The sequence below is a fragment of the Athene cunicularia genome, assembly GCF_003259725.1.
Source record: "Athene cunicularia isolate RWA chromosome 5 unlocalized genomic scaffold, athCun1 chr5_part2, whole genome shotgun sequence".
Classification (NCBI taxonomy): domain Eukaryota; kingdom Metazoa; phylum Chordata; class Aves; order Strigiformes; family Strigidae; genus Athene; species Athene cunicularia.
The window spans coordinates 4,408,897-4,423,865 of NW_020799102.1; the positions used below are offsets into that span (position 1 = coordinate 4,408,897).

At 37.5% G+C, this 14,969-nt stretch overlaps 1 protein-coding gene across 4 annotated transcripts in view; it reads right to left on the reverse strand.

Moving 5' to 3' along the window:
- PLEKHA7 (pleckstrin homology domain containing A7) overlaps window positions 1-14,969 on the reverse strand; it is a 131,688-nt gene that overhangs the window by 100,227 nt on the left and 16,492 nt on the right. The window contains exon 1 of one of the 4 annotated variants that reach the window (XM_026850384.1): window positions 5,453-5,647. The exons of 1 other annotated variant lie outside the window; for it this stretch is intronic. In XM_026850384.1, coding sequence (XP_026706185.1) covers window positions 5,453-5,541 — 89 coding nt within the window. In that variant the 5' untranslated portion in view covers window positions 5,542-5,647. Of the gene's footprint in view, window positions 1-5,452; window positions 5,648-14,969 lie in introns of those variants that run through there. 2 more of the 4 variants (XM_026850379.1, XM_026850381.1) reach the window with 2 other exon arrangements.

Sequence of the window (14,969 nt, forward strand, 5' to 3'; positions counted from 1 at the left end):
CGGGTGGGGGTGAGGCGAGAGATAGGAGGCAAGGAACTGAGACTTCCCACATCAGAGGCATTTTGTAAGAAAAGCTTTCTTACCCAGCTCCACTTTTCCATGGAAGCACCCAAGGGAAGTCGCGCAGGAACTGCACCACCAGCCCACACCTTAACCAACATCTCTCACTCACAATTTTGTGCTTGTATCTCCTGGACAAAATTTAGAGATGGTGATCTTGCAACCTGCCTCATCTTTAACAGTTTTCCTATCATTTTGTCTTCTCAGAGAGCAGACTGTACTTAAGATTTATTCCCTGCAAGCAAAACTCTTTTTTCAAGTTCAGTCTTGCTTAATGAGTTACTTTTTATTATGTGAAGCTTTTTAATGCGTTGTTTGTTCTGTCAAGCCCAAATAACTGCTGACATTCTAATCATGAGGCCCCTTGGAGAAAAAAAAAAAAAAAAAAAAAAAAAAAAAAAAAAAAAAAAGGGGGGGGTTTTGCTTAAAAGCAATCTTTACATTTGCCTGTAAAGCAATTATATCACATCTAATATCATTTTAATATAAAAATAGCCTGCCCACGTTTTACATATTGCAGCGGATAAAATATATATAAGTATCATCTTCAGATTTTGATCGTTCCCTCTCACTTAAACCTGAATTTAATATATTTTTTTTAGACATAAAAGAGATAAGTAGTGATAGCAGCATCAGGTTTCTTCACTAGTTCCTTCCAAATTCTTAAAAAGGAATTATCCATACAAAAAGAGACTGATCTCCCTCTCCTAATACAAAAGCTACATTTTATTGTAGGCATATGTAAAAATCAAATTCTGTGGGGAAACAGCTTCTAAAGCCAGATGAATTTAGCACACCATGTTCTTGTATATATCTGTCAATTCTGTCAGAAACTCTACCCTCCCCTTTCTTCTCCTTTTCTCCCTACAGGATAAAGGGAATGGCTCTGAACCAACAAAGAACAAAAAATGCAGGAAGTTTTGCTCAACTCATTTGTTATTCCAAGAAAAATTAAACTGTAAATCCCTGTCATACACATGTATACTGCTGAATATTCAGAACAGCAACATAAAATAGTTACCCAGGACTTTGGTTAATACTACCAAACAAGGAAATATTTTAATAAATTTTTTGTTATTCTTGATTGATATGTATCTGAGCCCATTATTTCTCAGATTTTAGTTTAACTAAACTTGTCAGATTATGCTACAAAGAAAACTCAGTAAATGTTTCATTTTTTTAAATGCACTTGCTGTCTCCTAACACTTTACAACATGGAGGTGATCAAGATTTATTCCTCTATCTAAAATATAGCAGCAGTGGCTCCCTCGATGAAAGAAGAGCAACATCTTAATGCTGCAAGATCTCTTCCCTTTCCACAGTAAAGCACTATCAGTTTGTTGCTTAGTTTCAATTACAACAGCTTATTTACACTATTGCTATGACTGGACGGGATCTGCATTACTGCATTTGGAATCAACTGCACAGATGCAATAGAATTGACTTCTTGAATTCACAAAATTACAAATTTCCACACACCCCCAGTGGATAGTGCTTTTTTTTGCCCCCCTTTTTTAGTAAAGAGAAAAAGTGTAATAGCCTGTGCGATTCCAAGGAAGTCTTGTCCTGAACAGCAGCCTTTTATTATGAACATGGTTTCCATCAACCTCCCTAGAAGATGAAATTTCAGTATAACAAAGGGCCGTAGAAGGTTCTGGTACTGGTTAGGCCAAGGGACTATGACAGCCCTGATAAACCCTAAAAACTGTTTTGATACTTTGAGTGTAACTACCGAAAATTACAAGATCTCTCAACCATGCAAAACACCCATGTCTTGCCCCCATGCATTTGTGTCAGAAACTAAAAGTTTATTTGTAAAGAGGAATGTCCTTATGAAGAGTATCGCAGTCCACCAGCAGAACTCCAGCTACATTACAGAAACATTAGTAACTGCTCTGTAGGTGAGACAGGATTGGATTTTGTATTATCTCACGTTTCCGTGTGAGGAGAGAGATGAAATTCCTCCCACTCAAAAAAAAAGTCCTCCTACTCAAAACTGGTTTTGAGGCAAACAAAACAAATTAATGTTTGCCTCACAAAAAAATTACTCCAATCTGCTAATATCCCAGTGGAGCTGAAAGCTCTGGCTTCTCTTACCAACCATAGGTAGAATCCTAGATCTCTTCACTTGCCAAAGAGAAACTCGTAAGGCTCCCATCTTCTCCTCTACAAGCCTAAAGCAATGAAAAATTGCAAGTGTCCTTACAAAGAAGGTCTCTTGCCATACCAAGGTAACTTGGAAAAAGACTTCAGCAGTCTTTGCAAGCACTGCTAGAGAAAACTTTGTTCTTAATCTCTATTGATTAAGCTTATGAAAATCAAAGCATTATATTTTCAAAAACTTTTGAACAGACTTCCTTCTACACATCATATATGAAAAAACCCTAACATTACAACATTAAGCAGGTGAAAAAATGCAAGCTACCTGGCGAATGCCATTCGAGCCGCTGTAAGATGGCACAGAGCAGGTTCACTTCCATGCTGCACCTACCATTCAAAGTTTAACCCCCAATATTAGTTCCACATTTGCTGCTACTTATCTTAAAGTACAGGAATCACAGATGGTAACATTCTCTTTGAATTTCTACATTAAATATCAAATATGTAAAAAAAAAAAAGTTGATAAATTCCTTGAGGAAGTGTTTTTGAATCTCACTATTTCCTACAACTAATATCTAGATCAGATGTCTAATGTTCTGCCATAAGCAAAAAGAGATTTATTATCAAGCTCAACATAAATTTTATTAATCTGTAAATTTTGTCCAAATATGGAAAAACTCCCAAGAAACTTCAATTCTGCATTTCATGGATACTAAAAATGAGTTACAATATGGCTCAAAACCATAGTCCCCAAGATGAACTCCTGATTGATACAATTCCATAATTAACAGCCAACCAAGAGACCATGTCATGAGTGACCTAGTTTAGAGACTGTATCTTGGTCATCTCCAAGATAAATTATAAACAATGACCTGAGCGGTCTTTTAAAAAACCATAAATGAACAAAACGCTCATTGCACACTCCTCCAGAAGAGGCCATCACGAATATTTCAGACCACATTTCCACAAAAATACGACAACAAAACTATTACTCCTCATGTGTAACAGAAAACACAATCCATTTCAAACACCATGCAATTCCAATGATAATTCTGATCTCTAGAAATTAATCTTGTCTACACAAAAGGCAAAGTTCCCTGAAGACAGAGCTTTTCCAGAATTCTGTTCAAGACTTTCATGCCATCCCAGTCACAATCCACATTAGATTAATGTCTCTGCCAACATACAAACTTAGCATAATGTATACTAACCCTCCCCATTCCATAGAGAGCACAAACCAATTATGATAAATGGTAGCCTCACTGCCTATTTATTTCACTGGAAAATGTTCACTCACTAGAATATAACAACAAGAGTTGAATAAAAATCCAAATTCAGTCTTGTCTCTGTAAGCTATATTACTCCCCAGATAGAAACAGACATATGTTCCCATTCTGAAAGAAAATTCTGCACTAAGGATGAGGTCTAAAATGACTGCATAGTTGGAGCTACCAAGTTATCAGTGGTTGTACACAATGTAAAGACTTTTCTCCTTATAGGTACCAGAATAAATACAGGTCACAAAGTCAGAATGACTTAGTGACAAAAGGAAGTAAATCCACCCAATTCTACATACATAAAACAGGATTTAATAATCTCCGTTGCATATCACAGAAAGTAATTAAACTGAAAAAAATGAAAATTATTAAACACAGGCTTCCTTGAAATACAGAATAACTATTTAAAAACGTAAGAAACAGAGAGGAGAGAATTCAAAACCAAAATGCAGTTAAACAACAGGGATCCAAAAGTTCAGAAACTTCAATCTATCTTTTCACAATAGTGAGGTGAGGACTTGGAACGCACAAAATCTTCCTTCTGTCTAGAAGGTCACTGTGGAAACCAGAGGGTTGGGTGGCAGGCTCTGGTCATTTTGATCTTGAGGAGCAGGAGTGAAAAGGCACACATTTCACTAAGCATCTAACTTTTGGGAAGAGGAGGTTTTTACATCAGCTGCCCTTTACTGAATTTCCGTCATCTTTAATTTCCATTTTATTCATGCCTATTACCACAATAAGGGACAAAAAAAAAAAAAAAAGCTACTAGACTTCAGCATCCTCCAAAGTTAGGCCAAAGGACAACAACCATGAGAAGTCATTGTGGTTGACCTCTAAATGGCTAACTCTGGTTTCAATAAAACCCTACCAGTACCTTTGACCAGACAGCCTGGTAGTACTGCAGAGGTACTAATAGGCAAATAAGTGCAGGATTTTATGTCAAGAAACACACAGAAAAGTGGTTAAATGAAGACTATGCAGAATCACTTTTGTTTCTATTCACAAATGACTATCACTGCCTTACAAAATTAACCCATACCACTGTGTATGCTGCAGTTTATGAAGGTTATTTGTCAGGTTTACTCTGTGGATAGGAACATGTTCATTATTAACTTAGTCTCTTATCCTACTCTTTAAATGTGTTACAGAAAGATGAGTAATAGCACAAAACTCCTGTTCCAACTTCCATTTTCCCCTCCCTCTGTTATTGTTGCAGCATGAAAGGCAAGGACTTCAGATTTAGACACAATAAAACAGAGATTACTTTCCTTTATTAAGGTGTGCCAGAAACCTGAGATCTTTCAGCCAAAGAAGTATTGTAACACACTCCCTCAAATTATATGCAATATTAGAGTCTTCCACAGCAGGAACAGTAATTTCATGGTTAGAATCCAACCCATTCACTAGAAAACTGTTATACAGCACTCTCAGAAGGAAGAATTTTTAATAAAACAGGACTGTTGAGTCAAAAAGACAAAACAATAAAAACATTGTATGATTAAGCTTGATCACAACACCAGCATTTATCACCTTTCCACATGTGCACATTTTTTGTGAATTGTCTTAAAAGCATAACAACAGTAAGTACTTCTGTTTACCTTATGCAATTCTGCATGAAAAGACTTAAAATTATTCATGCTTCTAGAAACCTGTATAATTTCCATTTCTCAACACCAAAGATATCTGGTTCCTAATAAATGACTGAAATATCCAAATATATAACTCAAAAAAATTTCCAGGGTTACAACTTCATTTTTACAGTTAGAAAAGCTCTCAAAATACTTAGTATGTTTAGAAATAAAAAATATTTGCTTTAAATTAATTCAAACCTAATTATAAAGTCAGGCACAAAGCATTCCAAAACTGTATTTATGTTTTCCAGCTTAATTCTCAGATTTCATAAAATTTTTCAGAGAACAAAGAAAGGGAAACAAAAAAAATCTGTTAACACAAGCTCATGCCACAGCTCTATATATGCAAGTGCATTAAAAGATAAAACTTAAAACACAATATACCTGCATGACACCTGGTAGAATGGATATCCCGGTAGAGGAACAGAGTTTGAAAATCCAGACTGACTCGACATTGCCTTCAGGTATTGCATCCACTTAAATTGCTTCTATATTCCATATGTTAATTCCTTACCATAAAAATACGTATATATGTATCCATCTGTACGTTTGTTCAAAGCTAACTAAAAAGAAACCAAGTGCATATTTGAAGGTCTTGAAGATTCTGCCTGCATTTCAAACTGCTTCCTCAATAGTGAAATTCCTAAAAGCCAACACCCTCATGACATCACTTACTACAAACCCATAAACATGCAATTGTTTCAGTAAAGCAAGGACAGCCCGTCGTTTTTGACTCGACATAAAATCCTGCACCGCATTCTTCCTGAAAACACAGTGCCTTTCAGGCTGGCGAAAGGCAGAGCCCTGCTGTCTTAAACAGCAGCCCTGCTTTGGCAGGCAGCCAGCCACCAGCAGAACTTATTGCCAATGCCGCAAATCCCTCCTATCAGCTAATGAAGATCCAGACTGCAGGTGGAACACGATTTTAGCCCGTGACAAGAATTTCCTTGAAAATGCATGAGATTAATGACCTTGAACTTAGGGACAAAAATTTCTTTTAAAAATTTCAGTTAGATGTACAATGCATACTACTCTTTTATAAGCAACATCAGATTGCATTGCACGTTACAGTAGTACAAAAAAATCATATTGAGTCTTCCCCTGCCAAAAAAGAATCCTGTCATGCTACGCTCTCAACTATGGGAAAGCAGAAGGGAAAGATAGGAGGTAGAACCTTAAACCACATTATTTAGTCTACTGAATATAGAAATAAAATTATGTGCATACATTCCTGTAGTATTTTACTACAGCTTAAATCAAAGAAATATCAAAAGCAAGATTTCTTTTGATATACAGTACAATGGCAAGTTATGTGAAAGTTTATTTGGGCATTCCTTCCTCAGGAGAGGGAAAGACAAAGTAGGAAGACATGAACAGCCACAGTACAGCCTAGTGGCATGACTAATGACAAATAGACTTAAAGGATTATCTACCTACACTACTCTTAGAGTAAAGATGATGTACACAGTGCCTTCACATGATGACTTCCTTAGTTTAAGCAAAATATTAAATAGAACAGATTTTTAAATTATTTAATTATCTCTGCTAGCTGTACTGGAAAACATTATAATATTGTCACGGTTTGAACTTGGGACAAATATTGAATTTAATACCTCTACCCTGTGATATATTATTTACTCTTATTTTATTTCATCTCTCCGTTTTGGAAAAAGGCTGAATCGGTTTCACTTGGTTTATCACAAGTTTGTAATCAACATCTCAGTCATTAGGAAAACATTACAAAACTTTGTCACTATGCTAGGTACCTTTTAAAGTCTGACATGAAAGAATAGGAGCTTGTACTTCTACCTTAAATGTACCTTAATTTAAAACTAAATCTGATCACAGCAAAACATTTAGTTTCTTGTTCATTTAACTCAGATGGTTTTACAGTGTTTTAACAGCACTGTGATGTTTTACATTGCCTATTATTTGTCAAGGTGTAAAAAAAAGGTGTTTATTTGTGAAACATGATAACATTTAAAACAGAGATAAAACAGGAAAAAAAAAAAATCACACACTACAGAATAAGGGCTTAGATCTCAAAAACATGGGAGTGCTTATTAATTAGCTCTGGACACTGTCACACATAGAGCTCAGTCAAGTAACTGACTGTTCCACCAGCTACAACTTGGGGAATCTTTGGCCATTTTACACAATAAATACAATCTACACTTGCACACTGAATAACATGCAGATATCATAGGTCACTGCATACAGCACCAATTTCTGAAGTCCTAGAACAATACCAGGATAACAGTTTTCCCAGAGAAGTAATATTTTTTTATTAGCCCAACTGATATATCTGGAAGAAACAAACAACCTTCTGGGCACGTAATTCTGCAGAAATTTTTATACCTCTCCTGGTTTGTAAAGAAAAAGCTTGAAAAGGCAATTCAAGCACAAAGGACGTTGTGGGATCAGCTGAACATTTACAAACAGACTCGAAAAAGCAGCTTTTATAAACATAACATGAGAGAGCATCCAAAACCCATGACTCAAAAAAACCCACACAGGTAACAGCAAAAAAAAAGTTGTGTGCATGTGAGAGGAAGAGAAAACTCTAGCAGGCCTGTCTAAGTCACCTTTCCCTGCCGCCCAGTCAGGCATGCTCGGGTAAGTACTGCTGGTTTCATCCCTGCTGCCACAGCCGCTGCGGGCCATGTAAGCCATCCTGCCACCCTGCTGGGGTTGGGCCTGAGGAGTCACCTCGTGTGCACAGCCCTAGAGCACTGATGTTTCTATCCTGCATATTTACTCACTTTTTATTTGGTGCCTCTGTGACACTGATAATCACAGCATTAACGCATTTATGCAGTAATTCTCATCTCAGGATAATTCTTCTTAGTCCCAACCAGGATTTAGGGTGTTTCCGTTTGATTTGCCAACTGAAAAGAATGTTACTGTCAAGTCAGCAGATTACAGGCTTATAAACCAGGAGTCTTAAAGGCTGCCAGTAGCTCACCATGCCATTTTGCAAAGATCACTTAGTCCCTTAATGCCTAGCTTAGCCACATAATAAGAAAAATACTGGCTGACAGCAAAGGAATGATGTGAGGGTAAATTTTTTTTGTAATTAAGTATTGAAATCCTCTGATTAAAGATTTATGAAGGGATAAAACAGTTGTAGCATTTGAGGGAAAAGATGTGTGGGAATATTCAGAATAGACCTTTCTTTTTGTCTCCTGCTCCTAGCTGTAATACAACAGAGACATTATTGTGCTGAAATTTCAATTTAAATATAAAAGCCATTTAAATTTTAAAATGTGGTGGAAACTGTACAGTTTTTTAACGGGTGGACAGCATTACACAGCATTTAAAGATGAGGATAAGCAAAATGACAACAGGCAGACAAAAACTAAATTTAAGATGATCTTTACAGAACCCTTCATTGGAAGGCATCATACCAGCTTTGGAAACAGGAAGGGAAAGTGTGGCATAAGAGGGAGAAAGGGGGAAGAAAAAAATCTGGTAAGGACCAAAGAGAAAGCCTCCACACAATGATACCAAACATTTACCAAGTGCCCCTTTCATTTCTTTCCACATGCAGGCTTGACTGCAGCACAGAACTACCTCTGGGATCAGGACCTACCTGCCAAACACCACCTCCAATAAGAGAGGCAAGTGGGGTTTGTTCCAACTGCAGTCATGTTTGTTTGAATTTTACTTCCCTGTTTTACTGCCAACAAACTTACTTAAAAATAACCACATCAGTATTGTTTGGCATAGCATGACACATAATGCTTACTACTTTGCTGGAACAAAATTAAACACAGAAAATAAGATTGAGGCACAAATATTGTGTGTTCCAGAATTTACTGTGACCTCAATACTGAAGTAACTGACCCGTTAGCCATTACAGCATTTAATGCTGCTACTTGAAAAGGTATGCAATACTTAACTGAGGTGTAACGGCACTTCAAAAGGCAAGGGTAGGCTGAAAGACTGGAGAAGAGCAAGCTCATGACCACGTTCAGATATTTCAAACAAGTAGCATCCTTGGTAAACTAATGGAAAATTCATTTAAACTAAAAAGGCAGACTGAAGGAGAAACAGAAACTAACCTCATTACTGGAACCTAAATCAAATTCATCAAGTCTAAAAGTGAAAGCAGGCATATTGTAGACAGTTATGTGATGATATATCAAAATGCATATAAAATGTTTAGTATTCATAAAAATATAATGAAGTGTCATGCAGAAATTATTGTAACATCAATACCATAAATCAATAATTTACTCTCATACCAAGTATTGTATTTGATATTTTCCCTTCCTGCTACAAAATATATTAGACACTAAAATAGAAGAGAAAAAATACTACAGGAAATGTAGGAAAAATCATTACATGGAGTTCAAAAATAACAGTATTACTTACAAAGAAAATATTACAGCAATACTCAATATACTGAAAGGGACTTAGACATAATGTTAAGTTCCTATCCTCCTTTCTGTACAAAACACAAGAATAGGTAAATATTCAACAACATTGAAAAACAATGGCAAATTTGAAACTGAAGAAGAACACTATTGTTGAAAACTCAAAACTCATCCAGACTTAAAGACTAACTGGATTTGTATATAGGCAAAAACAAAACAAAACATCCCAGAAGTGATATCGGAAAAGTACCAGAAGGACTTGAAGGAGGACTTGAAAACAACACCAGAACATGGAAGAAAGCATCCACGTGAGAAAGCAATCTAAACTAGGTCCCAAAGCATGTCTTTCACTCTTTTCTGAGGCAGACTAGTGAGTTCAGTGATAGTGCATAATCTCTGCTGCCACTCCTAAACTTGTTGGTCAAACAACTGAAGGGTTTTTGGTTTTTTTTCAACATAGTTTCCCAAGAAAACTGAAGCAATCATTGTCACGTAAGCAGAAACAGAATAAGCAGGTTACTTGTTTTCAGGTAAGATACCTAATTAAAAAAACAAAGCGAGCAACCTCCAAAAGAAAATAGGTAGCACATGAAGATGTTTGTATTCTGACTTCAATTAAACTGCGTTCTCAAAAGCAGAACACACATCTACCTTCTCCCCCTCTCCTAACCCACCTTCTAGTTTTTAAAATTTCCCATTTACCTGCCCTCCTAATACCTGGTTGCTCTGTTTGCCTCTCAGCAGCTTTCCATTTCTCCAGCCCCTCTTTCCCTCCTGCTGTTAAAGCAACTTTCTTGACATATGCACGGCACTATCCCAGCAGGCCCATTACGAGCTTGTTCAGCATAACAGCCCATTTATTGAGCCTAGAGGTGTCTCTTACCCATCCTCATCCTCCATCAGCTTTACATCATTCCCAGAAAGATCTTTAAAAATAAGTAAACATCCCCAAAATCAAGCAACATTTGATTAGACAACTGTCCCACACACTTCACAAGGACACATCAGTTTCCCCACATTTTCCCCACATTCTCTGACCATATACTGTCACCTCCTGAAATATGTGATGCAGACACAAAACCAATTCAAGAGGCAAGATTTCCAAGGAAAGCAAGAATTTCCACTTAGTTTCTCAAGCTTGTCTTATTTATTTTTAGAAGGAAATAGTGAGTACAAAGCTACCCTCTCAAACTGAACACTGGAACACAAAGTTAGTGTCTCTTTATGATACAAAAGTAAGTGAAATCTCATTTGAAAGGAGCTTTAAATTTGCATTTGGGTCCTATGTTAGCCATTGAAAGGCTGGGTAGGTCAGATGAAAAAGTACTGCGAGGGGGAGAGAGAGAGACCTACTTAACTCTTTACTTGGTACCCAGGTGTGAAATTTGAACTCCACTGGCTATTACCAAATACTAGAAACAACATACAGGTTCTAAGACTTTTCAAGCACTATGCAATCCTCAGTCATCTGTCCCAGTAAGTCTGTCTTTGTTCCTCTCAACCAGGCATCACAGGTGGAGCTTAGCACTCTCCACAGAACAGAGCCACTGCCCAGCCTTCCTACACAGCAGTTAGGAGAGTCTACACTGGGATGAAAACCAGAGCACAGAAATTTAAAATCTAGCTGTTCTAGGTCATTCTTCCCTTCACTTTAGGGAAGCCTCTCAGTGGCAAAATGCCTTCATTTTCACTTGCATACACTTTAAAGAAAGAAAAATGTGTTCTCAAACCTAATTTTTAAGATATGAAAACATGCAACAGTCATATAGGACTTGGCTTTCAGCTATTTCTACAACACTCAATTTGCAAAATGGTTCCTTTAAAGAAACTTGCATATCCTGTGAAATTCTTGAGGAAGGCATCTTTTGCAAGACAAAATGCCAACACGCTCCTCTCTGTGACCGTGCAGGCTAGTAAGAGTGATGGAACTCTATATAGTAGAAATAATTAGGGCCTTGAAGTATAAAGTATTCAAACTTTAAGGAATTTGTTTCCATTAAGGATTTGTCCTTCAAGGACTAGAGAAGTAAAAGTAACTGTAAGTTACAGCAGTAGGTTTTATTTTAGGTAGACACATTTCTGCATCCAGAAGCCTAATCTTAAGATACCACATACGAAAGCAAACAGTTCTGTTTCATTGCTTTCCTTGCTCCTCTTCAGAGGCACGAAAGTCACAGAGACATCAGCAGCACTGGCTGAAAACTAGCCCTCTAGATAGACACCAGCTTCCACATGTTCTGAACATTGTTCCAGGAACCAGTCATTAAAAACGTACAATAAAAAGCTAAATACTACTTGACAAAATGAACTTAAAAAAACACTGCATTTGGAAGAATCCCACAATGAATACTTTATTTGGTAGATTTAAACAAATAGTAAGTCTGGATAGAGTCCTTCTGTCAAGAGTCTGAAGCTAGGTTTTAAAAATTGCTACACCTGAAACAAAGCCTAGAATTTACTCTAAACATTTGAGAATTCATCATGAAGTTACTAGGACTGATATGTCTGCTTGCTACCTTAGTCCTTCCAGACATTCTTACTTGGATTAAGAAATAATATTTTTAATGTCTTTGTTCCAATCTGGAACAAAAAAGCAAAAATTATTAAATTCACATCTAAGCAAGATTATATTTTTAGCTCAAACATACAATTGCTATTGGCCACTTTACTTCTAGACAGGTTGTAAAGATTCTCTAAAATCCACAACCAGGGCCCTGGCTTGCAAGACCATCTAAACAGCGTTACCCAAAAGCCATTCCAGCTACAAGCAGTTACGGTGCAGCCTGCGCAACCTCCATTGACCTGACACATTCCAATTCTACATCCAGTCAAAAATCACAGCTTAAGTACTAAGCACAGATCACTGTTAGTACTTGCAAGCCCATCTTCCTAGCCTTTATGCCGAAACTGGAGGTGGCACACCTCCCTCTCTTGCCTCTTCCACTCTTCCTTTAAGTTGTCACTCTCCATTTATAAGTAGTTTAAGACTCCATTTGTTCTACTCTCCTCTGGGTGCTTAAGAGACAGAATCCTTAATCAGGCTTCACATATTACTACTGCCATCACCCTCTGCAGTAATGCTCCATGGCACCTACAGACACCAGGTTCTCTGTAACAATGACCAACACAGAATGGCTGGAGGGCCACGTGGAGGTATATTCCAGCAGCAGCTTAGCTCTGTTCACAAAAGGATCCTTTATTGCAAAGTATCTGTTCAGGGAGGTAGCTAGAACAGCATTGTTTACTACTGTATCTCAAAGCAAAAGGAGGTAAAAACCAGCATCACTGAAGACCCAGACCAGAAGCTCTCACATCCAGAAACAATCACCACCCTGCAACTCCTGTGCTTTACACTGCAGCTTCTCTTCCTCACATATCACACCTTCAGAGACTTTTAAACAAAAAAACAGAACTCGGCTTCTGTTTTCAGTTACAGCACTTTTTTTTTTCCACAGTTTTATTTGGAGCATAGGAGGCAGGATAGGTAACTAATCAATTGTGAACAAAAACCTAAAGCTCATAGACCAAAATAAGCCAATTAGGGAGCCTGGAGCCATAACAGCCACATTTTGTTTGACATAATTATTTCACTTACTCTGTCTCAAGTAACTTTTACCATCAGATGTCTCAACAGCCAGCCATGAATTCTCAATGCCTCTCACTAATATTGTGTGATAGCAAATACCAGAAAAAAAGCATGTATGAGGATGGAGATTAATAAAGTGCAATCTTGATCTAGATGTCAGATAACCAGTGCATGTTTCTTTACTGTTTAGCAAGTGTTCAGGCAGAGGCTAAACTACTCTTTATTGTGGCCAAAGGTTCTCAATTGATTCATGAGCAACTGAATACAGTTGGCATTCTGCCTGTCAGAGAGATAACCCTGTCCTGTTGAACTAGATCAGTGAATCTTCCTGCCTGCAAAACCTAAAATCACAATGAAGTTGCCATGTCACCAGGTATCTTGTTCTCAACCAGGCCATTCTGCCCCACAGCTGGCTAAATTAGTCTACAATTTGCAGAAAGAGCAAGTAAAATTCTCTTCTGCCCCATAAGACATCCTGATGTTTTATTGTTGCCAAGAAATACCTGGGCTGTAAATTAACCTACTGCAAGTCATGAAACCTCACAAATATAAAGCCTTTGACCACAACACAGACAGAAGGGGAAAGTACCCTCCTTATGACCTTGCCTTCCTCTCTAACTGCAATTCCAGCTGAAACAATTAGCCACAAGTAACCTGCAACTGAAAACTAGCTCCCAAGATCACTTAATTGCTACCAGCAGTCAGTTAGTTATTCTGTACCTGTGCACATAAACAGCCTGTACTGTACATCTCTGAATTTTAACCTAAGTAAACTTTGGGGGATGATCTCATCCTCAACAGCAGAAAAAATTACCTTCCACCAGCAGATTCAGTCTGTATCATCCCCGTGACCTTGACCCAGGAAACAAAGTAAACATATCACCTGGCCACACAGACGTTGCCAGCAATCCATCACCTGCCAGCAGACTGGAAGAAGGAGGCTGCTCTTGCTGGAAAGCAGGAGGTTCACAGGCCACAGCACGGGCTGCAGCAGTGGCACAGCTGGCTGCCCTGGCACTGCCCTCACACTGGCTTTGGAAGGAGCTGCGTAAGGACTAAACACCTCATCCCCCCAGCTTTACAGCATACACAAGTCAAAAGGGCTGAACCTGCAATACACTGGGGACACTCAGATCAGGTATAACAGTCTGGTGGAGAAAGGCTGCAGGATTCACCTGCCTGAAATCCTGCGCCATCAGAGCTGCATCACAGCTGCATGAACCCATGCCAGCATCACCACTGGCCAGAAAAAGGAGAGAATTCCAGAACACATCCAAGAAAAAATGGGAAAAAAACACCCAAAATTAAAGAAGCCCTGACCAAACCCACCTAGTTTCTCATAAAAAGTTCATCAACTTCACCTGTCTATACAAGATTTTTCCAAACAGTTCTACAGAGAAAATTTTTAAGGCCTGTACCAGGTATTGACTATCTTCAAAAGACCATGTTCTGCTTACTACATTTGTAAATACAAGAGCATAAATCTTGTGTGCTGTAGAATTAGCAGGTATTCTACATCTCAGTTCAAAGAAAATCAGGAAATCAAAATACATTTTCTCACTGTATGAAATAATTCCATATTCTTAAATTTGAAATAATTTCTAAACAACAACAAAAAGCATTCATGAAGACATGACATTATTATGTAAAAAAAATATGCATAGCCTGAAATGGGATTAAGCTACATTATCCTACTTAAAAATGAATTATAATGGAGAGAGACAAATATTTACTGCCAAGTGACATGAAAATATTGAATAAAAAAACTAACCAACATGTTTGAATAAAAAAAAAAAAAATAGCCAAATAAACTGTAAAGGAATAAACTTTTGCTTTTTTTTTTTTTTTTTTTTAATAAAAATGGTCACTAAAAACATACGTAGAAGCCAGAATGCTGGTATTATAAGCAATTTTTAAAATCACTTTGAATTTAGAA